Source organism: Dendrobates tinctorius, unplaced genomic scaffold (assembly GCF_039654945.1).
Source record: "Dendrobates tinctorius isolate UK_male_01 unplaced genomic scaffold, ASM3965494v1 ptg000079l, whole genome shotgun sequence".
Taxonomy (NCBI): Eukaryota; Metazoa; Chordata; class Amphibia; order Anura; family Dendrobatidae; genus Dendrobates; species Dendrobates tinctorius.
Genome location: NW_027361747.1, coordinates 11239117 through 11266785, shown reverse-complemented (window position 1 = coordinate 11266785; position 27669 = coordinate 11239117). Strand labels below are relative to the sequence as shown.

The 27669-nt window shown below is 46.4% G+C and overlaps 1 protein-coding gene across 3 annotated transcripts in view; it reads right to left on the bottom strand.

Moving 5' to 3' along the window:
• The window catches only part of SPATA18 (spermatogenesis associated 18), a 51230-nt gene that overhangs the window by 9441 nt on the left and 14120 nt on the right, over window positions 1-27669 (bottom strand). For 2 of the 3 annotated variants that reach the window (XM_073583521.1, XM_073583522.1), the window contains exons 2-7: window positions 22050-22155; window positions 15981-16087; window positions 13951-14069; window positions 13501-13596; window positions 11616-11744; window positions 2914-3148 (exon numbers count right to left, since the gene is read on the bottom strand). In XM_073583521.1, the coding sequence (XP_073439622.1) occupies window positions 2914-3148; window positions 11616-11744; window positions 13501-13596; window positions 13951-14069; window positions 15981-16087; window positions 22050-22155 (792 nt within the window). The remainder of the gene's footprint in view (window positions 1-2913; window positions 3149-11615; window positions 11745-13500; window positions 13597-13950; window positions 14070-15980; window positions 16088-22049; window positions 22156-27669) is intronic. The other variant, XM_073583523.1, reaches the window with a different exon arrangement.

Below are 27669 nucleotides of genomic sequence, written 5' to 3'. Positions count from 1 at the left end.
CTGATCAGAGTTACCTTGTCGTGGTGGGATAGCTTTTATGTTGTTTTTTGATCAAAAAAGTATTACTAAAAACTGTTATTTAAATGCACTCTTTGCTTTTTATTTACTTAGCTACAGCAGGGTTTATTCGGACTCCCATGACAGCACCACGAGAGAGGGGATCCGCCCTTCAGGAACAGGAAACCTACAGATACAAAAGGGCAGCACCTCTCCCACGCATCTGTTGGTTTCCTGTTCCTGAGGGGACAGGATCCAACAGATGAAATTCCAGATGCCCAGGCCGGCTCCTGGAAGACGCCACGGTGGTCCTGGATGGGTGCACGGTGGTGGCATGGATGGCAGGGAGCAGCGTCCGGAGGATGGCTGTCTCCAGTCAAGATACCGGCACCGCCGGTGAGTATGCCCTCCGGGTCCCCCGGTCAGCGGCGCGGTCGCAGGGTCGGTGGGCGGCGTGGCTGCATGGTGCTGGGCGGGGAGCGCTGTGTAAGGATCGCCTGGGTGTCCCGCGTCACTTCCGGTCACGTGCAGGGGTCGCGGTGACGTCGGGGGCGGAACCTGGCAGCGCTTCCGGGTCGTGGCGCTACTGCGCAGGCGCGGAGGCCCAAGATGGCGGCGCCCAACAGGAAGGGCGCCGGTAAGCGCTGGACCACCGACCGGTGGCTGGGCAAGCTGGGAGGGGGCCCAATTAAGGGGGGTGCGGCTGGTAGCTGCTATCCGAAGGAGGAGGGGTATATAAGCAGGCCCCTACATGGGTTCCGTGCTTTGGCCACATTATTGCACGCAGTAATGGAGAGCAATCAGGAGAAGCAGCAGCAACGACAATCATTGCTGCCCCTTGAGGACCTTCGGCAGGTCAAACAGAAGAAAAAGGAGTCCTGCGACAGTAAGGAGCGTGCGGGACGAAGTGACCAACACAGTCATAAAAGCTCCTCTAGACAGACAGGAGCAGCGACTGAGAAAAACCCCCTTCATTCTCCGGTACTTAATTGCGGCACTGGTAAGTGATCTTCGTGAATGTTCACTAAGTGACGAGGCCTCCTTCTGTGTTTTATTCTAGGGAAAGAAAGCTACGAGTAAAAACAAACACAGGGAATGCGCACTCTGTGCATGCCCGTTACCAGACTCATGCCCCAAAAGGTTGTGTCCCCCCTGTATCCAGCAGACAGTGGCGGAGGAGTCGCCTGCGGTAGCTGCGACTTTAAAGGACATAGGGCAGAGATGAAGGAAACTCTGAAATCCATGTCCCAACCAGAAAGTCTAAGGGGTTGGGACCCTGTGGAGCCTGATTCTTCGGCAGAATGGAGGAGAAGCAAGGGCTCCCATGTTTCATCTCCCTCGTCCTCCTCAGAAGATGAGGACTCGGGTCGGTTTTGCCTGCCGCTTGACCGAGTAGACAAGCTAGTAAAAGCAGTCAGAGGGACAATGGAAGTGGAGGAGCCTAAGCCCCAGTTATCCATGCAGGATGTCATGTTCGGGGGGCTGGAGCAGAGGAAGCGAAGAGTCTTCCCACTGAATGAAAAAATTCAGGATCTGATCCGCAGAGAGTGGAAAAAAACAGATAAAAGAGGGTCGCTACCACCAGCCCTCAAGCGTAGATATCCCTTTGACGATCCGACAGTGAATACTTGGGACAAGGCCCCCAAATTAGATGCAGCCATTGCGAAGGCATCAAAAAGGTCCTCACTACCCTTTGAGGACATGGGGTCCCTTAAAGATCTTCTAGACAGGAAGGCATTAGATGTTAGGAGATGCTTACTTAAATATTTATCAGCCACGGATCCTTGGAAAAAGGAGAATGCATTATTCTATCCTTCCAAGGTCCCAGGAAAGGTTGTAGAGTATCAAAACGCACGTTAGCAAGGTGGATTAGGGAGGCTATCTCTCTTGCCTTCACAGCAGGTGGCGGTCCGGCTCCACAGAATTTGAAGGCGCATTCCACTCGTGCCATGGCATCATCTTGGGCAGAGAGATCGGGAGTGTCAATTGACCAGATATGTAAGGCGGCCACCTGGTCATCTCCTTCCACCTTTTTTAACCACTATCGGTTAGACATGGGTGCCTCCTCAGATCTCACCTTTGGGCTAAGGGTGCTGCAGGCTGTAGTCCCTCCCTAAATTAGTTTTACATCTCTGTAATTCTCTCGTGGTGCTGTCATGGGAGTCCGAATAAAGTATTAAGTTACGTACCGGTAGCGGTATTTTTCGGAAGCCCATGACAGCACCCTTAGTTCCCTCCCTTTTTCACATATAGGGGTGCACTCCTTTAGAAGTTTGTTCACGAAATTATCTTATGTGGGAGATGGTGTAAAAAAAAAAAAAAAAATGATTTGGTAAATAGGATAGGTTGTATATATTATATGCTGGGTACTAACCATGGTAGCCTCTCAAGCTCTGTAATCCAACTGATGCGTGGGAGAGGTGCCGCCCTTTTGTATCTGTAGGTTTCCTGTTCCTGAAGGGCGGATCCCCTCTCTCGTGGTGCTGTCATGGGCTTCCGAAAAATACCGTTACCGGTATGTAACTTAATACTTTTTGCTCCCTTATTTTCTTGTAGGTTTTATATATTTTGTGGCCAGTGTGAACATGCGTTTATTTTCTGCATGAGTACCAACTTAAGTCAGGCTCAATTTTTGTATTTTTACATTACATTTACAGTAGATATTACTAAGAGGTTAAATAAAGGAGAGACTGGGGCATTTACATTGCAGAATTGCTGCAGTTAAGCAACATGTTTCAAGGCAAATCTGCAGCAAAAATTGATATTTATTGGATTTCATACTCACAATGTGGGTCAAATTATGCTGCTGATATTCTCTGCATACAACTCTGCTACCGTAAGACATAGTCACCACATAGAAAGGTTTGTCATAAGTACTGATCACAAATCCTGAGGCATCACTAAAATGTCACTTACCACAGTCGCAATAAAAATGATCCTCTGCACCATCTCTAAGTCTTCGATGTAACGTCTCAGCAGGTTCTGAGCATCTAGACGGTCATTGGCGTAGACGTCATTGAAGCGGGATATCAACCGGCTGTGGCGAGAGGCATTGGTGAGTTGTGCAGCAGTAGGTGACTCGCTTCTGGTGAATGGACTGGTCGATCTGCTGGAGTGGTGGATTGGACTCGGAGAACGGCTTCTGGAAAGTCTGTAAGAAGGTATACACACAAATAATGACTACATGGCAATGTAGAGCTGTTCATTTATAAAAATGGTGACAGATACTGAATTTCTTCTCAATCTAGCGGTGTCATATGATAATTCTGTTTTCCGTATAGGATCCTATATCTGATGACTAATTCTGATCTCCACTATGATTTTGTTATAGTTCTCAATCTGTGCTGTTCCATGCATGTTTCTAGTTAAAGAAATGTATTTATGTTTTTTCGCTTGTCTCTGCTGCCATCTACTGGCCAGACCATTTAGTTCCTCGGTCTTTCCTTGTTCAGCCTATGGGGAGGGGCTTCTCTTCAGCCTCTTCTCTTCCTGTTTGCTCAGTCATCGGCAGACATCTTACCTGAGAGAACTGTTCTCCCTCATGAGCTGAGGAAGCAAAGTCTTTTGACCCGCAAGTAGCGACTCCAGAGACAAGCTCCATGCAAGAGACTCAGTGTAATGTTTGAATCGTTATCTACGGAATAAACCAACATTGTTCTTCATCACAACGCGTGTATGCTTATCTGAGAAGCTGCTAAGGGTCATGTCTGCCTCGCTTATTGGATACACAAAGGTAGGAACTTCTCTCACTTACATGTCTGCATACCTTTAATCGCCATTAAGTGGGGACAGAACAGTCAAAAGACTAGCTTGTCGGCCCATACAAGTCAGAAGACTACTTTTAAAGCTCATAAGCAGCTAGAAAACCTCCTTATAGCCCAGCACCCCAGCTACAGATCTCCATCTGCCCCGTCTCCCTATGTGTAATCTGCCCAGCAACAAGCCTCGCACACCAGTCTGCCTGCAGCAGTGCACGTCTGGACAAGCCTAGAAGTAGCTCCACCACCTGCCACATCTTGCAATAACTCTGCTCGTACTGTTAATGAGGACTGTCTATGCACCTGCTGTTTCCTTCTGGCCACATCGCTCCTAAAGGCCTGCAGTACTCCATACCTCATTACCGCGCATCAGCGATCCGCGAACCCCCAAGTTTCGCCAAAGCCACTCTGGGAATCTCATCCGGGACCTCCCGCAGAGCCGCACAGCGATTTTCGGACCCCGATTCAAAAGTTGAATTTTTTAAAGAGACAGTACACCTTTATTCAAAATGGCCGAAAAAGACCTCGGACAGGTCCCTACTGATGAAACAGTGCAAATACAACCTGATACCGTCCACGATGAAGCCCAGGAGGCAGACCCCACATCTCAAGCAGACCAAGTCACCCGACCAAAACGTTCTGCCAAACCAACTATAAAGGTGCTTGAAAACTATCACAATATGAAAGATGAGCTATGTGATCACCTGGAAGAACAGTGGGAATGCGTCACCTCTTATATGTCAAGACTCGAATCCTCATCAGGCAACGCCGCAAGCTTGCAATCCGTCATGGAGCGGCTGAACACCACCCGTGAAAGGTACAAGAGACTATCAGCAAAGTACATCGCTCTTCTAAAAGATTTTAATTCTGATGAAGCTCTTCCAGACCTCAGTGAGGCGCTAGAGACGGACAAGGAGAGAGACGCCAAGGTCCAACATGCCATAAACAAGGCTGAACACCGTATCTCTCACCTGCAAGAAACCAGGTCACACCGATCGACCTCATCTAAACGTTCCTCTCGGTCATCCAGGGCATCGTCCTCAAGAAGTTCAACCATGAGCGACAGGATACTAGAGGCCCGCATAAAGGCAGAGGAATCCAGAGTGAGACGTTCTTTCACTGAGAGAGAAGCTAAGGCAGAGGCAAAAAGGGCAGAAGCAGACATGGAAGCAAAAAGGGCAGAAGTGGAAGCAAAAAGGGCAGAAGTGGAAGCCAAGAGAGCAGAAGCAGAAGCGGAGGCTCAGCTGAAGATTCTTCGGTCACAGATGGAAGAGGAGGTCGCACTAGCTAAAGTGAGACTACTTGAGCAGGCGTTGATCCAAGGTCCTGATGCAGCTAACTTGCCACCACTGGAATCAGACGATCCAGTCAATCGCACGAAAGACTATGTACTAAACCAGCTACCTGTAGCAACCCCGGTCTACAGTACCGTCCAAGTCGACGACACCAAAACCTCCAACGTACTCCCAGAGATACCTTCTCAAACACAGTCACCACAAGATGGCAACCAAGTGTTTCCTGACCCACCTTTACAGCTCAAGCGGTATTCGTCAGATTCTTCAAGGGCTAAACCACAGCTCAACCCTGCAGCAACATCATTCTATCCGGGAACAGCTCATTCATTCACACCAGGCGGCCCATACGCCCCAGGGGCATCACGAGTCGTCGTGGCAACGAGTGGTGAGAAGTCGGATATGTCCGAGTTCGCCAGGTTCATGGTGAGCAGAGAGCTAATCAACACCAGTCTTACGTGATGATCGTGCAGAGAGCTACAGGGCCTGGAAAGCAACCTTTAAGGCAGCCATCGCCAATCTCAACCTAACTGAAGAACAGGAACTTGACCTCCTGATAAAGTGGTTAGGTCCAAGCTCTTCAACCCGCGTCAGGAGCCTCAGAGCGGTCCACGTGGGACAAGCAGAAGCAGGTCTCGCTGCCGCATGGCAAAGGCTGGAACGCACCTTTGGCAGCGCAGAGGCAATAGAGAAAGCCCTATTCAAGAGACTGCAGGATTTCCAAAAGATCAACCTTAAAGACGTCCACAAGCTGCAAGACCTAAGTGACCTGCTAATGGAGCTGGAGCTCGCCAAAAGAGACCCTCGTCTGTCTGGGCTGTGCTATCTGGATTCAGCCCATGGAGTAAACCCGATCGTGGTGAAGCTGCCATACAGCCTGCAGGAAAAGTGGGCAATGTCAGTATCAAGATACAAAGGAGTGAACGACGTTACCTTCCCTCCATTCATCCACTTCTGCAGGTTCATCGATGAACAGGCCCAGATGAGGAATGACCCCAGCCTCGACTTCCTAGAGTCCAACGCTTCGACAGCCGCACCAACTCCTGCGCCAAGGTATGAAAACACCACAAACAAACGCAGAGACACTAAGAGAGCTGTGAGCGTTAGGAAGACCGAGCTACCGTCACCTGCAACGCCCACAGACGAACAGAACATCGTCTCAACACGAGATAAATCCTTTAATCGTGAATGTCCCATCCACAAGAAGCCACACTCGTTGACCAAGTGCAAAGGGTTTAGATCCAAAACCCTACAGGAGCGCAAGGAGATCCTCACAGAGCTCGGGGTTTGCTTCAAATGCTGCGCATCACTTGAGCACATGGCCAAGGACTGCAAATCCACAGTCAAGTGTGGGGAGTGCCACAGCGAAAAGCATGTTTCAGCCATGCACTCAACCCGAATAGCTAGAGACACACCGGCTGCAGTCACCACTGCTCCCGCTCCAAGTCATGGCGGGGAGCCACAGAATCAGACCGACACCGCCACAACTGTCTCCTGCTCATGCTCAGAAGTATGTGGAGAGGGCCGCATGGAGAAATGTTGCGCCCGAATATGCCTCATCAAGGTTTACCCCGAAGGACATCCAGAAAAGGCAATGAAGGTGTATGCCATCATAGACGACCAAAGCAACCGGTCCCTGGCAGGAGCCAAATTCTTTGAAGCCTTCGGAATTAGTGGACCATCAGAGCCCTACACCTTGAACACCTGCTCAGGCCGCATAGAGACTAGCGGCAGAAGAGCCCAGGGATTCATCGCTTCTCCTATCAACGGGAAGACTGAAATACCTCTGCCAACGCTAGTTGAATGTAACCAAATACCCAGCCATAGGAGTGAAATTCCTACCCCAGAAGCTGTACTTCATCAGCCGCACCTGAAGCACCTCGCAAGCGTCATCCCACCTATGGACAACAACGCGGAGATTCTACTCCTGCTCGGCAGAGACAACCTGAGGGTACACAAGGTGCGACAACAGTGCAACGGACCTGACTACGCACCATACGCCCAGAGACTGGACCTCGGATGGGTAGTCATAGGAAACGTGTGCGTTGATCGATCAGAAATCGACTCCTTCAGGACCTACGTCCATGGAGACGGACGCACAACCTGCCTAAGGCCATGTCCTCATCACTATGAAGTGAAAGAGAAGCCCCCAGACTCAATACAGCTGCCTGACATCGCTTCTTCTCTGCGTACCGACAACTTGGGAAGATCAGTCTTTCACATCACCAAGGACGACGATAAAGTAGCCTTGTCAGTGGAGGACAGAGAATTCATCGACATAATGGACCGTGAGTTCTCTAAGGACAAAACCGACCACTGGGTCTCTCCATTACCCTTCCGATCCACCAGGGTAAGACTGCCAAACAACCGAGACCAAGCTCAGAACAGATTCAACTCTCTTCAACGTTCAATGAACCACAAACCTGAAATGAGGGAGCACATTGTCGCCTTTATGGACAGAATATTTCGCAACAACCACGCGGAACCCGCTCCTCCCGTGAAGAAGAACGAAGAGTGCTGGTATCTGCCTTCATTTGGTGTCTACCACCCACGGAAACCGAACCAAATCAGGGTTGTCTTTGACTCCAGCGCCAAACATGGAGGCGTATCACTCAACGATGTCCTCCTCACAGGTCCCAACCTGACGAACAACTTAGTAGGAGTGTTGCTGAGGTTCAGGAAAGAACTCGTCGCCATCACTGCCGATATCGAACAGATGTTCCACTGTTTCCTAGTCAGGGAGGACCACCGGAACTTCCTCAGATTACTGTGGTTCAAGGACAACGACACCAACAAAGAGAAAAAATGGGAAACTTGGAAACAGTCATTGTGCGGATTGAACAATATTCACATCCCGAGATGCTACACCAAAATCTCCCTTGCCTCTAGCGGAAGGAAAGAACTCCACATCTTTTCAGACGCCTCCACAGAAGCCATAGCGGCACCTGAAGGTGATGGACGCCAGCGGGCAAAGCTACGTCGGATTGGTGTTCGGCAAGGCGAAGCTAGCCCCGAAGCCCGACCACACCATCCCCAGACTCGAACTCTGTGGAGCCGTCTTGGCAGTGGAAATTGCTGACTTCATACTACAAGAACTGTGTATCGAAATAGATGAGGTCCAATTCTACACCGACAGCAAGGTCGTTTTGGGTTACATCTACAATACATCGAGACGATTCTACGTGTATGTCAGTAACCGCATCGAAAGGATCAGGAGATCCTCCAAACCGGAACAATGGCGTTACGTACCATCGGAGCTGAATCCAGCAGATCTTGCAACCAGACCCATGTCTATATCTTCTTTCGTTAACTCTTCTTGGCTTACAGGTCCAGAGTTCCTGCTGAGACGGTCAGAAGAAGGTGTCCAGGAAGACTTCAGCATCCTAGATCCAGACAACGATCCAGATGTCCGAACTGAGGTCCATACCCTGACCACCAGTGCTGAGAAAACATCCTACCTCGGCTGCCAACGTTTTGAACATTTCTCCAGCTGGTTAAGACTCGTCAGGACTGTTGCCAGGTTAGTGCACATCGCCAGATGTTATCGTGCAGACTTTAAAGACAAGGACTGTCATCGCTGGCATGTATGCCACAGACCTCTTTCTGCTGAGGACATCTCCCGTAGTGAGTCCCTCATTATACGCCACCTCCAACAGAGCGAATTCGCCACCGAATGGAAGTGCTTAAATAACAAACAGCAGATTCCATTAAGAAGCCCCCTCGCCAATTTAAACCCAGTAATGGACAGCTTCGGCTTACTGAGGGTTGGCGGTCGTTTAAGCCAGGCTCGTTTCGGTGTCGCAGAGCAAAATCCTCTCATCATTCCCAACAAACACCACGTTACAGTCTTACTGATCCGTCATCATAATGAAAGGGCTGAACACCAAGGCAGGCAAATTACAGAGGGCACTCTACGGTCTGCAGGCCTCTGGATTGTCGGGATGAAGAGACGTGTAGCACAAATACTTCACGATTGTGTGCACTGTCGCAAAGTGAGAGGAAAGCAACTGTGCCAACAAATGGCCGACCTACCTACAGATAGACTTTCCATGGAACCACCTTTCACCTATGTGGGCCTAGACGTTTTCGGACCATGGATGGTATCCACACGCAGAACACGTAGCAGCCGTGCGGACAGTAAGCGGTGGGCTGTGCTATTCACCTGCTTGAGCATCCGAGCCGTTCACATCGAGGTGTTAGAGTCCATGGATACCTCCTGCCTGATTAACGCCTTGAGAAGATTCCTCGCCATCAGAGGACCAGTAAAGCAGCTGAGGTCCGACCGCGGCAGCAACTTCGTCGGTGCATGTAGAGAGCTGAACATCGACACCAAGCCAATCCAAGACCAGCTGGCAGACAAGGGTTGCACCTGGATCTTCAATTCTCCTCACAGTTCTCACATGGGAGGCTCCTGGGAGAGGATGATCGGAATCTCACGCAACATCCTGAACTCCATGCTAAAGGACGTCAACTCCTCGAGACTCACGCACGAGACTCTAGTGACTCTTTTAGCCGAAGTCTCAGCCATCATCAACTCGAGACCCCTTGTGCCGGTGTCAATGGATCCAGAGGTACCAACCATGTTGACTCCCAACATCCTTCTTACTCAGAAGATCGACAACGCGGTAATTCCCAGCGGAGACTTCACTCATGCCAACACCTACCAAAGACACTGGAAACGAGTCCAATATTTGGCCGACTACTTCTGGAACCGATGGAGGAAGGAATACCTTACCATTCTTCAAGGGAGAAGGAAGTGGCGACATCCCAAGCCGAATATCAAGGAAGGAGATCTGGTCCTCATGAAAGACCAGACCACTGAAAGGACTGACTGGCCTCTGGGACTTGTTACCAGGACACTGCCTAGCCAGGACGGCAACGTGCGGAAGGTGGAGCTGAGGGTCTTTAGGAAGGGTGAGACGAAGATCTTTGCGAGGCCAATCCATGAACTTGTCCTCTTACTGCCTATCGAGAGCGCCACTACGGGATGAGCGTTCTGCACCCGAAGTTTGGCCGTTTTTCTGATTTTTTGAACTTTAATTGTTGCATTTAACATGCCCTTTCTTTTAGGTTTATTATTATTATGGACAATAGTGGAATCCCCATAGTGAATTCCAGACGGGGAGTGTGCTGTTCCATGCATGTTTCTAGTTAAAGAAATGTATTTATGTTTTTTCGCTTGTCTCTGCTGCCATCTACTGGCCAGACCATTTAGTTCCTCGGTCTTTCCTTGTTCAGCCTATGGGGAGGGGCTTCTCTTCAGCCTCTTCTCTTCCTGTTTGCTCAGTCATCGGCAGACATCTTACCTGAGAGAACTGTTCTCCCTCATGAGCTGAGGAAGCAAAGTCTTTTGACCCGCAAGTAGCGACTCCAGAGACAAGCTCCATGCAAGAGACTCAGTGTTAATGTTTAATGTTATCTATGGAATAAACCAACATTGTTCTTCATCACAACGCGTGTATGCTTATCTGAGAAGCTGCTAAGGGTCATGTCTGCCTCGCTTATTGGATACACAAAGGTAGGAACTTCTCTCACTTACATGTCTGCATACCTTTAATCGCCATTAAGTGGGGACAGAACACAATCAATAGGTCAAATTGGATTGCTAAAATATGTAGATAAGTGCCACTTTTTTGGGGGGACATAAGAAGCTCCTCGATACTGTATTTTGATATTAATAGAAAACTATTCAGTGTATTATTTGTGAAGTGTTAGAAGATAGACAGCACAATACTTTTTTCTGGCATTAAACACATTAACTTCTAGGAAACTTGACAGAGGATACATGGTGCATGATCCATGGAGTGCATGTATGTATGATCTCAGCCAGGAATGTGTGACGGAGGCGCCGCGGCATTTCAGATAAATATCTACTTTAAAAGCCACCGGACACAGAGCTGCATGGGTGACCAGTCGGACAGGAGGGTGCCCGGCGACTTCTCTGACTGCTGGGAGAAGCCGCCAGGGACCACCGGCTTTTCTGACATGTGTCCCGTGCGGCTCGGTATCAGTGACTCTTAAAGTACGTTTTTCTCAGTTAAACGTACCTGGCTGAAGTCATACAGCCAGTGTCTGATACATGCTGCCCGTGAATTGGGCAGCAAATATCAGCTGCCAGGTTCCCTTTAAGAGCATGGATTCTTTTAAGTTGAATTTTTCTGGCTGAAAGAAAAAGTTTGTGTGTGTTTTTTAATGTAGCTTTAGGAATTTTTATTTTTTTTAAAGAGAACCTGACAGAATCCGTGGCCTGCATGTATCAGGCACTGGATATACAATCTCACCCATGTATGTTTTACTCTGAAACACTACAGCTTTTAGGGGAAAAAAAAAACTACTTTTATTAGCTGCCGGGGACTGGTCTGACAGGTGGGCCCCAGGTGGCTTTTCCCCGCTCCCTGCCCTGGATAGGCAGATCTCTGCTTACATAAGCGCATAGGCAGAGACCTATCAGTCATTGTCAGGGGGTGGGGAGAAGCCACCAGGGACCCATGTGTCCAATGCGGAATACCATACCCTATCCTACTCACCTCCTTTGCAGTATACTGGAAAATGACGCCATCCTACTCACCTCCCATGCAGTATACTCTTCTCAGCTGATAGGATTGAGATCTCATCCTTCAGTAGACGTATTTGGCGCTGATAATCATCCTCTGATACTAGGTTCCTCAGTTCTATTTTTTCGTGAGCCGCCCTTAAACTTTGATCATCCAAAAGAAAAAAAAAAAAACGCATCTGTAATTTCCCATTATGACAAAAAAAAAAAAAAAAAAAAAATGGAAAACATCAAAAGTACCCAAACTAAGTAGACAAAACTCAGCCAAACAAGCTAATTTGGGGGAGATCTAATTTGTAATAAGGACAAAAACTCTTCTAGCAGCATAAATAATTAGTACATTGGATATCATGACCTTTAGTTCCCCCCCCCCCCAGCAACTTATTTTGCCATTGCAAAAAGTATGTACACTTTGTTAATGGGGGATATGAAATATATATCTTTTATTTAATGTGTATTCTCAACTTTAATCCCTTTGATAATAAATGTCATGGTCAGATGCTGGTTACAAGACCATGATGTACATTTCTCTAGGTTGATGTCATAGGTACTGTCATATCAGTGGCAGAAGGCTGTAAGAGGGCATAACGCAAAGCTCATTTGGATAACTGTCAGTTTTACACGGATAGACCTAATGCACTCAAAAAAGTAACTGGGAATAATGGGATTTATGATAATGATGTAGACCAGCCAGCTATGCTGTTTCTATAGCTCCAATTAATTTCTATGGAAGTTTTGGAAACTCCAGAGCTCAAACACCGTTTACTTACTCCGTCATGAATGGCTGAGATGGAAATAACCCTTTAGATCACTTTCTACTCCCATGCTTTGGTATCAGTGGTCCCTGCTCCAGCGGACCCCACCTGTCCACTTAATGCATAGATGGCTACTAACCTTGGTAGGAGTTTTGCAATCTAGACCTGTGACGATGAACGGATCACCAGGCCTGCCATTTTTAAGAAGAGTTCACCATGGTATGAAGATGGTCAGACGAGCGTATTAATCAAATTGAGATCAGAATGCAGTGCATGGACTGACTGACGACTCTCCCTACCCAAGTGTGAGGGCTGCATAGAAGCTGTCACACTCGGGCCGGGAGAGCTGCCAATCTGTGCACTGCGTTCTGATCTCAGTCCTCTTTTTATGGCCGTCTGACTGCGCTCTTAGGCCGGGGTCACACTGGCGAGGAATACGGCCGAGTGAGAGGCGCTAAAAGCACGCATTAGGCACGGACCAATGATTCTCTATGGGGCAGCTCTCAGCCGTATATTTCTCGTCCATATTCTACGGTCCGTGCCAATCGCAGCATGCTGCGATTGTCAGCGTACTACGGCCGTAGTACGCCAATGCAAGTCTATGGGTGCGCAAAAAATACGGATTACACACGGACCAGATGTGTGACTTGCGAGAAATACGCACCCGGTGTCTTTTAGCAAAGCCGGCAATTCAGTGCGCGATACAGTAAAATCACACTGACAGGTTTAATAAAGAAAAGAAAGAATAGATATAGACACATAAAATATATATATATATATATATTTTATGTGTCTATATCTATTCTTTCATTTCTTTATTAAAACTGTCATAGGGCTCCATTATATGTCCATTTTGCAAGGTGACGAGAAAATCTCACCATACGGATGCCATACGGATTACATACGGATGCTGACATGCGCAAAATACGCGACCACACCTTGATTACGGATGACATACGGAGCACTGTTTAGGGGCCATTGATCCGTATTACGCATGTAAGATACTGACCGTATTTTGCGTTGGTTAGTGTGACCCCGGCCTTAGACAACCCTTTTTAATCCAATAGTTCAACTGTATAGGGACTCCACACACAGAAAGTTAAAAGATTGACCGAATGAATCAATATTTTGAAGTGTCCCCTTACTCTGCTCTCAGCTGCAGTATCTCATCCTCGGTGGCTAGGAGGGTAGTTGCCGATTTGGTTTTTGTTTCCTCCAGTTCCATTTGAGCTTCAAGAAGGCTGTATGTAAAGAGGAAGAAATCTCTGTTGTCTCTGCATCTCATGAGAATATGTAATGAATGGTTCTCCAACCCATGAATGGCTTTTTCAATCAGATGACAATGGTAGAAAATATCAAACTATGTAATTACTATGATCTCTGCTTACTGGGCTTCAGTGGTGATAATATGTGAGCTCTGCAGTCACTGACTTGCAGCTACTGAGGTCACCACTGCAGCTAGTGACTGGCTGCAGCTGTGACTTCGTGCTGCCACACGATCACCGGTGCTGAGTGAAGAGAGACTGGGAACCAAGTAAATGGTAGGAATGTGATGGATTGTCATAAAAGAAAAAAAAACACAATTGATAACTTACTCTTGTCTCACAGAGTTGAGTTCCACACGTGTAGATGCCAACTGCGATTCCAGCTTGTGCAGCTCTTTCTCCTGAGAGGATGACAATTGTCTCATTCGTTTGTCTCTTTCCAGAGAGTCCTGAAATTTAGTGTTATATTTACTTACTCTCCTAAGCTCATTTCTCTATATATAAAGAATCTGTCTCTTTTTAGTTTGTACCATAAGTTACAGAGGTCAAAAATAACTTTGGCTAATGTAGACGGCATAAGCTGCTGAGCCCAGTGATTGCCAGCAGTGGCTACAAGTGTTTGAGACATGACTTCACCTCTACAGCAAATCAATAAAGGCCGGAGGCATGGCAGAGCGTTAGCACTGGACCTGGGGAGGTTGATTAAGTGGGCTGTCTGGCCTAAAATAATAAAGTCTGCAGTACTCTATGTGACTGCAGACTTGTGAAACCTCCCAGCACCCACAGTGTGCACTGTGAAGATCCTCCGGTGTCACCATTTGGAGCGGCGGTCACGTGACCACGAGTATGTGCTATGCATACCACTGGCCAGAATCCGATTAGACTGTTTCCAAAGAGCTCAATGCAAGTGTATTACGCTGGGCCAAAAACGGTCTGGTCGGCTCTGGCATGGAGTATCCATATCATATACTCGTGGTCGCATGACCACCGTTCCAGGCGCTGACACCTGAGAATCCTGACAGCGCACAGTGCAGGCGCTGTGAGGATTTACAAGTCTGCAGTCATATAGAGTACAAAGTTTGTAATTTAAGCCAGACAACCTGTGAAGAATATTGGAGATATAATTCCATGTCAATCATCTGTATCCTAATAGGCATGGAATGGAATGAAAAACCCTTTCAGCATGACATGACACCTGGCCAGCTTCAAACAACGGATTCACACCACCACCAGCTGGCAAGTATGCAACCCCTGAGGATCCAAGCCATGTGGCCTGAGTCCTTTGTTCGGCCTTAGGCCAGGGTCAGACTTGCGAGAAACTCAGACGAGTCTCGCACCTCAATACCCGGTGGCAGTGCCGGGTATTGAGGTGCGAGACTCGTCTGAGTTTCTGGCAAGTCTGACCCCAGCCTTATAGTTAGAGCTACTAAAGCTCTTTGTTGATGTGTCCACATGGAAACTGCTTAGCTCTTTTTTTATCCATATTTATGACTTACAAAAACGCTAGATAAGGATAAAGCACAGCTCTTTCTAATAAAACACAAATGCCTATTTCTGTGGACATTGCTCAGTGGTTAGCACTGTTGCTTTGCAGCGCTGGGATCCTGGGTATGAATCCCTCCAAGAACAACATCTACCAGGAGTTTGCGTGGGTTTCCTCCGGGTTCTCCAGTTTCCTCCCACACTCCAAACACATACTGATGAGAATCTAGATTGCGAGCCCCAATGGGGACAGTGCTGCAGAATATAGCGGTGCTATATAAGCAAACATAATAAATGTAAACAAAAATCTGAAATTTCTCAAATAGTGGTACAAAATGTACAACTGCTCATAGCAGGAACGAAAAGAATGACAACCCATCTGACAATTCCAAGATGATGCATTCAGAAGTCTGCACCTTTTATAGTAAAATAGATGAGAATTCTCGACAATTAACCTCTAAAGTTTTACTGCTGCAAAATATATGATTAATTGTGGATAAATCTGGCCACATATTAGAACCACAATCTGATGCAATCTAATATGCAAGTGAGTAAAATATATAAGGAATTTAGATTGTGAGCCCTATTGGAGACAGCGCCAATAATGTCTGTAAAGCGCTGTGGAATTAATGGCGCTATATACCATAAATGAGTAAAATAAATAAATTGCAATTATTAGTGAATCATCTAGAGCATTACATATACCTCCAATGGAGGACTGACACAGTGTCATGATTCGGCCTTTGATTATCATAGTATATATAAAAAAACACATAGCATTTTGTTTGTTTATGGGGTTTTTATACGTTATCCTCCAGTATGTCCAGCACTCGTATGTGCTGATTTCTTCTGCACCTGTGGAGATTCAGGTGTTGTACCTGGAGGAGAGAGAAGCTGCTGTCTGCACAGGAGGAGTTGGAGAAGCAGGTGCCCAGCCATGGCAGAAAGCGACTCTTAAGTGTTTCAACTCCGGCATACTGACCACCTTTAAAATAATAAAAAATATAGATGTTTATAAAACACACTCACTGCACATATAAAAATGAGTGATAACTTCATAAATATTGATTGGAAATGCAAAATCATGTGATAAGTAGTTAGATGATAATATGTATAAGGTTCACACAACTGATTTCTTCACGTGAAAAATGCTTTGATTATTCTGATGAGTGCCATCAATTTTTCTAGTTTCCGCCTTTGAACTGACTCGAACTTCTGAATATCATTTTTAAAATGTGGGGCCCAAACATTGATCCCATATTATAGATGTGGTCTCACAAGCGATTTATAAAGGGGTTATCGCGGGATTTTCTCTCTTTTTATGCACCCTAAAATCTTGTTTGCTTTTGCGGCTGCTGCTTGACATTGAGCACTGCTGCTTAACTTTCTTGTAACCAGAATACCCAAGTCCTTCTCCTGTTCTGTAGTCCCGAGTATACTCCAGTTTACTGTATATGCAACAATAGGATTACTCCATCTTAGGTGCATTACTGTACATTTGTCTACATTAAACCTTATTTGCCAAGTGTTTTCCCATTCAGTCATCTTGTCTAGATTGTTTTGCAAAATTGTATTGTTAAGATCCGATTTTAGTATCCTACATAGTTTGGTGTCATCAGCAAAGACTGACTCTCAATCCCATCCATCAGGCATTATTAAAGAGATTAAAAGTTAACATATATTATTTATATATATATATATATATATATATATATATATATTGTTTTGCCACCAAGTCCAAGAGCAGCATAATGTAGTGACGGTGTCATGATCCATGCTGGATCATGACAGATATAATGCACTAGTAACCTTTTTTTTTCCTTAAGCTGTGGTGCTTAACCCCTTACCTACAAATGACGTAATATTCCGTCCATGTGACCATGGACCTAATTACCATGGACGGAATATTACATCATCGCGATCAGCAGCGCCCACGTGGTGAGCGCCGCTGATCGCGGCCGAGTGTCAGCTAATTATCATAGCTGACACCCGGCACAATGTGTCAGGGGCGGTCACGGACCGCCCCCGACACGTTAACCCCTTGCACACCGTGATCAAACACGATCGCGGTGTACCGGGGGTTAAAGGGAAGCATCGGCAGGGAGGGGGCTCCCTCCTTGCTTCCCTGAGCCCCCCACGGCAGCGCAATGTGCAGCGCTGCTGCGGGGGACTCCTTTCCTGCAGGTCCCCGGATCCAATATGGCGACGGGGACCTCCGGGGGCCTGCAGGAAGCTGGCTTCCTCAGTGCCTGCAAAGCGCAGGCATGAGGAAGCTTGTGCAGTGCCTGTGACAGATCGCTGATCTGTCACAGTGATCTGTGATGTGACAGATCAGCGATCTGTCACAGGACAGTGATGTCCCCCCTGGGACATTGTAATAAAGTAAAAAAAAATAAAAAAAAGTGTAAAAATAATTTTAAAAAAATCGCCAAATAAATTAAAAAAAATAAAAATATTCCCCCAATAAATTCATTTTTTGGAAATAAAAAAAAAAAAACAATAAAAGTACACATATTTGGTATCGCCGCGTCCGTAACAACCCGCCCTATAAAACTGTCCCAATAGTTAACCCCTTAAGCGAACCCCTTAAAAAATAAAAATAAAAAACAAAGCAAAAATGATTTATTATCATACCGCCGAACAAAAAGTGCAATAACGCGCGATCAAAAAGACGCATATAAATATCCATGGTACCGCTGAAAACGTCATCTTGTCCTGCAAAAAACGAGCCACCATACAGCATCATCAGAGAAAAAATAAAAAAGTTATAGCTCGCAGAATAAAGAGATGCAAAAATAATTATTTTTTATATAAAATTGTTTTCATTGCATAAAAGCGCCAAAACATAAAAAAAACGACCTAAATGAGGTATCGCTGCAACCGTACTGACCCGAAGAATAAAACCGCCTTATAAATTTTACCGCACCCGGAACGGCGTAAATGTACCAACCAAAAGAAATTCATGAAACGCTGGTTTTTGTAAATTCTGCGTCCCAAAAAACGAAATAAAAAGCGATCAAAAAATGTCACATGCCCGAACATGATACCAATAAAAGCGTCAACTCGTCCCGCAAAAAATAAGACCTCACATGACTCGGTGGGTCAAAATATGGAAAAATTATAGCTCTCAATATGTGGTGATGCAAAAACTATTTTTACAATAAAAAGCGTCTTTTAGCGTGCGACAGCTGCCAAATATAAAAACCGCCATAAATAGTAAATCAAACCCCCCATTATCACCCCCTTAGTTAGGGAAAAATAATAAAATTAAAAAAATGTATTTATTTCCATTTTCCCGTTAGGGCTAGGGTTAGGGTTAGGGTTAGAATTGGGGGTTTCCACTATTTGCGCACATCAGGTGCTCTCCAAACGCAACATGGCATCTGATCTCAATTCCAGCCAATTCTGCGTTGAAAAAGTCAAATGGTGCTCCTTCCCTTCCAAACTCTGCCATGCACCCAGCGTTTTACCCCCTCATATGGGGTATCAGCCTACTCAGGACAATTTGCAAAACAACTTTTGGGGTCCTATTTCTCCTGTTGCCCTTAAGAAAATAAAAATTTTGGGGCAAAAATATCATTTTTGTGGAAAAAAAATTTTTTGTTATTTTCACGCCTGGGCGTTATAAACTTCTGTGAAGCACTTGGGGGTTCACAGTTCTCACCACACATCTAGATAAGTTCCTTGGGGGGTCTAGTTTCCAAAATGGGGTCATTTGTGGGGGGTTTCCACTGTTTTGGTACATCAGGGGCTTTCCAAACGTGACATGGTGTCTGATCTCAATTCCAGCCAAAAAAGTCAAATGGTGCTGCTTGCCTTCCGAGCTCTGCCATGTGCCCAAATAGTCATTTACACCCACATATGGGGTATCAGCGTACTCAGGACAAATTGCACAATAACTTTTAGGGTCCTGTTACCCTTGGGAAAATAAAAATTGGGGGTGAAAAGATCATTTTGTGGAAAAAATATGATTTTTTAATTGTACCGCTGTACATTATAAACTTCTGTGAAGCCCTTGTGGGTTCAAAGTTCTCACCACATATCTAGATAAGTTCCTTAGGGGGTCTAGTTTCAAAAATGGGGTCACTTGTGGGGGGTTTCCACTGTTTAGGTACATCAGGGGCTCTCCAAACGCGACATGGCGTCCGATCAGAATTCCAGCCAATTTTGCATTGAAAAAGTCAAACGGCGCTCCTTCCCTTCTGAGCTCTGCCATGCGCCGAAACAGTGGTTCCCCCCCACATATCAGGTATCAGCGTGCTCAGGACAAATTGCACAATAATTTTTGCAGTCCAATTTCTCCTGTTACACTTGGTAAAATAAAAAAAATTGAACCTGAAGTAATTTTTTTTGTGAAAAAAAGTTAAATGTTAATTTTTTTTAAATATTCAAAAAATTCCTGTGACGCACCTGAAGGGTTAATGAACTCCTTGAATGTGGTTTTAAGCACCTTAAGGGGTGCAGTTTTTAGAATGGTGTCACTTTTGGGTATTTTCTATCATATAAACCCCTCAAAGTGGCTTCAAATGTGATGTGGTCCGTAAAAATAAAATGGTGTTGCAAAAATGAGAGATCGCTGGTCAACTTTTAACCCTTATATCTTACTAACAAATAAAAATTTTGGTTCCAAAATTGTGCTGATGTAAAGTAAACATGTGGGAAATGTTACTTATTAACTTTTTTGTGTGCCATATCTGTGATTTAAGGGCATAAAAATTCAAAAGTTCAAAGTTGGAAAATTGCGGAATTTTCAAAATTTTCGCCAAATTTCCGTTTTTCTCATAAATAAACGCAAATTATATGAATGAAATTTTACCACTAACATGAAGTACAATATGTCACGAGAAAACAATGTCAGAATCACCGGGATCCACGGAAGCGTTTCAGAGTTATGACCTCATAAAGGGACAGTGGTCAGAATTGTAAAAATTGGCCCAGTAGTTAACGTGCAAACCACCCTTGGTAGTGAAGGGGTTAAAGATAGTTTTGCCCCCAGTGGCCATTAGGGTCATTGCACTGTGGTGGGTTCAGTTCGAGTTTTGCCCCCGGTGGCCGTTAGGATCATTGCACTCTGGTTTCTTTAGTTTAGTGCATGTTATTATAAAGCAGGTGTGATTGCTCTGGCTCTGCTATAAAAGTGTCAGGTGTTGCAATCAGGGTTGGTGATATTGCTCATTTCCAACCAAGTCTGGTGACGGAAGGAGAGAGAGTTCCTGGCAGCTCAGTCAGAGTCCTGGTGTGGAAGGAGTCAGAGAGGGAGGATTTCCTTGCAGCTCTGACAGAGCTTGGTGGCAGCCATTCAGGAGGAAAGCTGCATTCTGGTGGTGGACTCTGTTGCTGGGAGCAAGAGCAAAGCTAAGTGGTGTTTCCCCGTTTGTATTTTTCCTTGGTGTGTATTAGTACAGCGGTGGGGCCAGTGCCTGCACCACCCAGCTCCCTAGCAAGGGATAGGTGTAGGGTGTGCTAGGGTGACAGGTTCCGGCTCGGCGACAGGTGAGGAGCCTGTATAGGGAACGATAGGAGTGTGAGGGACACTGACTCAGGGGAGTGTAGGAGGTCTCCACATCCCCGTTCCCTATCGCAGGGTCCACCGTTGTAACTGTTTTCCCTTCCCCCGTGTCTTGTCGTTTTAGATACTGGCCTGTTATGAATGAGTCACCGTAGGAGGCAAAAGCAGAAATACAAGTCCAGAAAACCAGAGAAGTTGGCAACTATCAGATTGCAGACTCCTGAACCTATCAACACAACTAGCAGTAGCCGTGGGGGGTTCCTACGAAGCCCTAGACCCCTCGATCACAGCCGGAGAATTACATAGGCCTAAAGAAAGGGGAAATCTAAACTGCCCCAGAGCAGACCCCAAAGCAATAGGCAGCCCCCAACATATAATGACGGTGAAGCAAGATGAAAATACTAACACAGACAGAAAGATAGACTGAGCAAAGACGGGGCCCGCAACTATCTAGATAGGAAAGGACAGGAAGGCTGCTGTCTGCAATCTGCCAAAACCCTATCAAAGACATAAGCCAACAAGCTGATATGAAAAAGGCCCTGAAGCAGCTAGGCTTCAAAAACTAAATCAGCACTCAGGTATTTTCAGAAGACAGAGCTAAATGAATTCAGCACACCCCAGCAGGGAATGGCAGAAATCCAGAAAAACAAAGCAAAACAAAGTCAAAGCACAAAAGCAAAAGGCCAAGCAGCAAACTTAGCTTTAGAGGAGCAGGAATTCAGACTGGTCTCCAAGGATCCCACAGAGAAATCACCCGCAGGGCAGAAGGGCGTCGGCAGCCTTATATCCAGTCCGTAACTCCACTCAGCCAGTCATCATCATCAGCCTCAGGTGTTTGATAATCAGGCTCACTACCTTTCTTTACCAGAAGAGGGAGTTCCTCGGGCCTCAGTAATGAAGGGGAAAATGAACTCACAACACCGGCCTGCGGGTCGTGTCACACAGGACAGTTACACATGCCGTGTCTTGTTGTCTTAGTTACCGGCCTGCAGGTCATGTCACACAGGACGGGTCCATGTGACAGACAGAGACCCTGATTCCAGCTTTACAATTTTGAGAAAATGTTTTATCAGGAGGAGATTATCCCTGGAGGAATAATAAACTTGCTATGGGGTACTCCTCCATAATCATGAGCTCTGTATAACCCTTCCCCCACCACTGATTGTCAGCTTTCTGTGTACACTGTGCATAGGCAGAAAGCTGTCAGTGATATGGGTGGAGTCATTTTTGAATGACCAGGATGGAGAAAGGATAGACAAGTGTAACAATGGACAATGGTGTGAGGCGGCCCCTGGAGAGGGGACCCATTTTCCTTTCTGCTATGGGACTTTTCCCACTTGATAAATGGTACATAGATGCACAGATGGATAGATGCAGAACAGTAAATTGTAAAGATTGTGTCCATGTGATGAGAGCTTGCACCAATATTGACTCTTACCTTCTCTTGCTGTGACATTAAGGATGGTGAATAGCTGTCCTTGGATTTTTGAATTCAACTCCAAAAGCTCGCAGCAAATATTCAGATTTTGATCACAAGAATTAATCTATGAGTGCAAAAAAATACATTTAAGCATGAGGCTGACAAGCACAATAGAGAAGCTGCGGAGGAACAAGTTGCACAGTAACCATTGAATTAAACTAGAAACTTCTAATACAATAGTGCTCAAAAGTTTACATACCCCGGCAGAATCAGAATAGAGTGAAACCCAACCATAGCGTGAAGTCGGCCATGTGGTCGCCGACCCGAGGGCCAAAGCCGGATTTCCCAGAATGCTTGCACGTGACTCTTTTCGCCACTGAGGAAGGACGTACACTGTGGGCAACTAGATGACATGTGCAGCGTAGAGAGAGAGCTTTCGAGCACTTTAAAAAAGCGGTCCGGCATGTAGGTGTGTTTCCTGTCCTCCACTCCCTGCCGACTTTGCTTCCCCATTGACTTGCATTGGGTTTCGTGTTTCAGTCGGACCTTTGACTTTTCACGATAGTCGGCCGATTTCGTTCGACTCGACTTTTTAGAACATCGGGTTCATGAAACCCGACTTGACCCTAAAAAAGGCAAAGTCGCTCATCTCTAGTGGTGACGTGTATTCTGCATGCACTGTTCATTCTGTAGGGGTTTTACCAACTCGCAAAATTGGGGTAAAGTGTCGACCATAGCTGTTAAGTGACCACCGATCAGCTACACACGAGCTAATCAGCGTTCTTTTAATGACCTGCTTACATTTCCATGCACATAGAACAATTGCTAATACATCATGCTTTTGGGTTGCCCTCCCAGGGCTGTGGGGTACTTGGTACCGGGCCGGTGTCTGGGGAGTGTGTCACAGCAGCGGTGACCCAGTCCATGGCCCTGGGCGCCCAAGTAATGGGGGAAATTTAGTTAATGGAATAGTTCGTGACGCCACCTGTGGTGCTCGGCAAGGGAGGTGTTAAGCCGACGCTGCAGACAGATCCTCTGGGACAGATGGTATGGTGCAGCGGTGATGGTATAGCCCTCCACAGGCAGGGCTATAGTCCCAGGGCAGTGTAGTTGTAATGGTTGTGGAAAGGCGCAGGCAGTGTAAAGAATGGTACCCAGATGTAGCGATGCTGAGCAGGTTGGCGCAAGAATGAATGGAGGACACCGAGGCTTGCAGTTCCAAAGCTTTTACTCAGTCTGCGGTACACAAGGGTGCCTGCCTGCGGGCCGTGTCCTCCGGGTCAGAGACTCAGCCAACCTCCAGGCCAGATGGAAAGCTCCTCTCCAACACTCCGCCAACATGTACCTTTCCTGAACGACTCCTCTATTACGCCTTAAAGTGTGAAGATCTCCAGTACCCTGGAGTTCCTCCTGTCAGGTGTTCCCAAAAACTCTACTCGTATGGCAGACAGCTGTAGCCTGCTTCGGGGACTCCCTTTTCCTGAGTCCCGGCTCTCTATCCGTGTTGCTGTTGTGCCCCAAGTCTTAGATGGGAGTAGTGCATTTACAGCCAACTACTCCATTGGTGTCTGATGCAGAACCATAAGTGTCCATACAACCTCGGGGACCGGGCCCCGGTCTTGCGCTGAGAACCTATAGGCAGGGTTCCTCTTCCAACCCACGTCCTCTCTGTTCTCCTACTCCTTTGTTCCGTACTGATCTTTCTCTCTTATGGAAGCTTAGGTTGCAGTTCTACGTCTTTCTCCTTCTTTTCCTTTCCTGTGCCAGCTGGCTCAGATCACTGAGGCAGCTGCAGCACTCCTTCCTCCAGGGGTTCCCACTCCTCCCGAGTGGCTTCCTTCCTCACTGACCTTCCGTCAGACTGAACCCTTAATCCTACACTTCCCACTCTTATATATCTCAACTCCACCCACCTCCCAGCACATCTAGTGTTCCAAGCAGGGAACCACCAGAGGTGCTCTGCTACTCTCCAAGCACTGAGCCGCATTGTGGTTGTGCAGAACTACCCTGTTGTGTGGGGTGCGAGTGTTGGAGCGTGGAAAGGAGTTCCCACCTTACTTGGATGGTGGGGTACCACATCTTTAAAGAGAGAGGAAGGTGCAGTACCTCTGTGGCAACCGAGCCTCAGGGGCGCCACACTTTGCTCATAGAATAACACTGTCCTCGGCAGAACATCTTCTGTTTAAGCAAGGACAATTGGCTGCCGAGAATGATGATTTTTACACTGGCTAAAATATCCCCACATCCAAGCAATGTTCATCAGGTGAACGCTCACGCCGGTGTGTTTAGACCCATTGAGAATGGGCTTGTGGTTGGGTTCCTCAATTATCCCCCCTGTCTAAAAGCAGTATAACTGTAGTTGTAACACCAGGCCGCCGGCACTAAGGTGGGACTTGCGGGATCACTCCAAGTCCCATCATCTCCACATCATTTTCTGGTGCCGGGTAACCTCTTTGAATACTTTTCCTGCCCATGTTTACACTTCTGCCTAACGCGGTTTTTGCTAACTTGCTTTGCCAGTGCATTATATTACACGGCAACCATTTTCACTTGACAGATCATTAATATAATGTGGGAGGAAATCGGCGCTATCTGTGTGTACAGTCAGTGAACAATCATCAGATCAAAAGCAACCGCAGCGGCTGCAAGTCTATTCATGTCAGCAAGCGTGAAACACGCAGAAAATACTCAGACTCCATTTACTATAAGCTCAGCTTCCTTATAGGAAGAAATGTGAGCAGTGCACTGATAAGCTGGCCATACACAGATCGCTGTCGGTAAGAGCCATTTTTTTACCACCACCATAAGCATACACGCTTCGCCTTGCGAGCAGGTTTTTTCTTTAATGGTAGGGGGTATAAGTTTCTTAAGAGACTAAAGGCCCAAGGATCCTTCATAAGAATACTAAGAAATGTGATAATAGGCAATAGCTAACAATCTCTATGGCACTGTAGGATCGTGTGCCAACTGGGGGGTGGTCCCTTTCGGCGGCGGAACAGACTGGAGCCATAAACAGATGAACGTTCAATCAGGTCCTCTTTATTGGCTGTCTTCTCCGGCATTCACAGCAATACGGCAGCTCCTGCACGCTGGCCTGGGTACCTGTCACCTCCTCCTTCTCCTGTCTGCAACGGCCCTCTAGGTTCTTTCACTGTGGCTGCCGTTAGGCCCACAGCCACAGCGCTTCCCCCTCGCCGAGTCCGTCCGGTACCCCAGGCATCCTCTCTATGCAGCTGTTCTGTCAGGGCCACCCCCGACTGTCCTGACATCCCTGGGACTCTCCCTCCTTTTATTCCTTCTCCCTGTAATTCCTTTTCTCAGGCCTGTGACTCCGCCCACCATGACTCTGCGTTTCCTAGCTTCAGCTGTCCTATGTCTCCCTCTAGTGGCCACAACCCAGTACTACACCGTCTCTCACTAATTCTAGTTGTTTTCCCACACACATATACAAATTACAATAAAGCATGGTCCACTGCACATTTTACATTTTATCTTTCTCCATCAGACAGGTCCACATATCAGTCCACCCTCCTACAGCACAGATAGAGGGGCTTGTGTGCATTACCGTATTATCGGGGTGGTCTTGGCAGCTGCCAATAAATGATAAAAGAAATCTGTCCTGTAAAGTGACACTGTCGATTAAATCACTTCCATGGGTTGGGTTTGACTACTATATACTATACTCCAAGTCCAGATTGTGGGGTCAGAAATCTGTACTTATTTTGGAACTAAATTGCAGGTGTCGTCTGTGTCACTGAAGAGCAGGGTGACCTTGGAAATACATTTTATGTAGATTTGCAAATTGCTTAAAGGGGTTAAATGGCTTCTGAAAACTCCTGTCCTCCAGCTGTCAGTTTGTTTTAGAGAAACAAAGTGTCCTCTGCTCACCCTACCCGGGTCCAGAGCTGAATCTCCACCGTTGCTCCCAGTGACTGTTATTGTGTGCAGTGCCAATCATGGAGCTTAGTCACTCATGCTGTCGACTCAGGCAGAGCCGCTGAGATCCGTTATTGGCTTCAGCACTATCAATAGGATGTCAGCGCTGCAGACAGTAACATACAACGGTAGCTAAAGCAGAGACACAGCGCTGGACCAGGAGAGGGCGAGTAAAGCACAGTTCATTTTTTAAAACAGATGTCGGACAGGAGTTTTCCAAAACTGGAAACCTCTTTAGCTTGACTTTGCTTATTTTATCTTCACTTACAGCAGAATATTCACAGCTCAATTCCCAAAGGTACAACCCTACAAACACCAGCATTTGCTAATGACTTAAGGCCAAAACCACTGGGCTAACAATAACCCATTTCACTATATCTGTAGGATCGGCCAACAACCTAAAGTTTAATCTCTCCTCCAGCAGAGACATTGGATGAGAGAAGAATCCAGCATGTTTGATTTCCGATGGCCAGTGCTTTTTGGCTCTAGGAAATAAGTCACCGCCAGGGGTCTGGCAGTGGCTTTTTCATAGAGAACATAGGAGCACTAGAAAGAGTGTTTCTGTGTATGGTGGACTCTGGAGAGAACTTTTGGAAAAACAATTTGGCAGATGGTTATTTATCTGATGTATTATTTCTATAGTTATGTCATTTTTATGTTACTATCACACTTCAGTAACCCAAATAGCTGTCAACTGATACTCACTTTCTTAAGGTGGCCATACAGCTTACATAGCTGCCGGTTGAGTATTCATTTGACTGACAACATTCTCTCCTGGCTGCACCATACACAGTATTGTATATATTGATGGATTTTAAATGGAGAGAGCAGAATAAGCCGCTGCCAGAGCTCTTGGGAAATCCTCTCATGAAGAAATAAATGTATTAGGCACTGTAAATGGACAACTGGTATGCATGTATGGTCAATTGGTTTGGTTTTTGCTACCTCATCTGAGAGCAGAATTATGTAGATAATAAAACCCTGAATCCAATGATGTATCACTTAGATTACTTTGTGCAGGAGTTCTGACACAGTTCTTAGCTGCAGCATGAAGCAGAGCTGAGAAAGCTGCCCCTGCCCCCCCAGGCTCTCAGGACCTTATCACAGGAGGGGGCATTACTAGACTAGTCGGCAATGATAATCTCCTAGTGATAAATCCTTCACAGTTAGTAAACAGCAGCACTTTGACAAGTGACACATCCCTGAATTCTGTGTTTCAGCCTCCATCTCCTGCTGTCTTCAGATTACACAGCAAAAACCTGCTGACAGATTCCTTTTACTCTATTATGTATTGTGATTTTAAATGGGTTACCCACTATTGGACAATGGGTAAAGCGAGATTATAAAAAATAATTGCTACTAAGCCCCCGCACAGCTGCATCACCCGCCATCCTGCTGGAAACAACAACCGCCAGGGAGCGAAAGACCATTTATTCTATTCAGACAAAATGTAGACTCTACAGCCGATTGTCGGCAGCTAATGGGCTGCACTACTCAGATAATGGTCGCGTAGGAGGTTGATCCCATGAGGATTGCTGGCGAGGTAGTGCTGAGTATGCACTGAACACAACTTAAGTTTTGCAATGCATGTGTCACTACCATGGAACATTAAAGAAGCAGTACCAACAAGAATTGTGTCCCCTAATCCTTTCTACATATACAGTGGGTACAGAAAGTATTCAGACCCTTTTAAATATTTCAC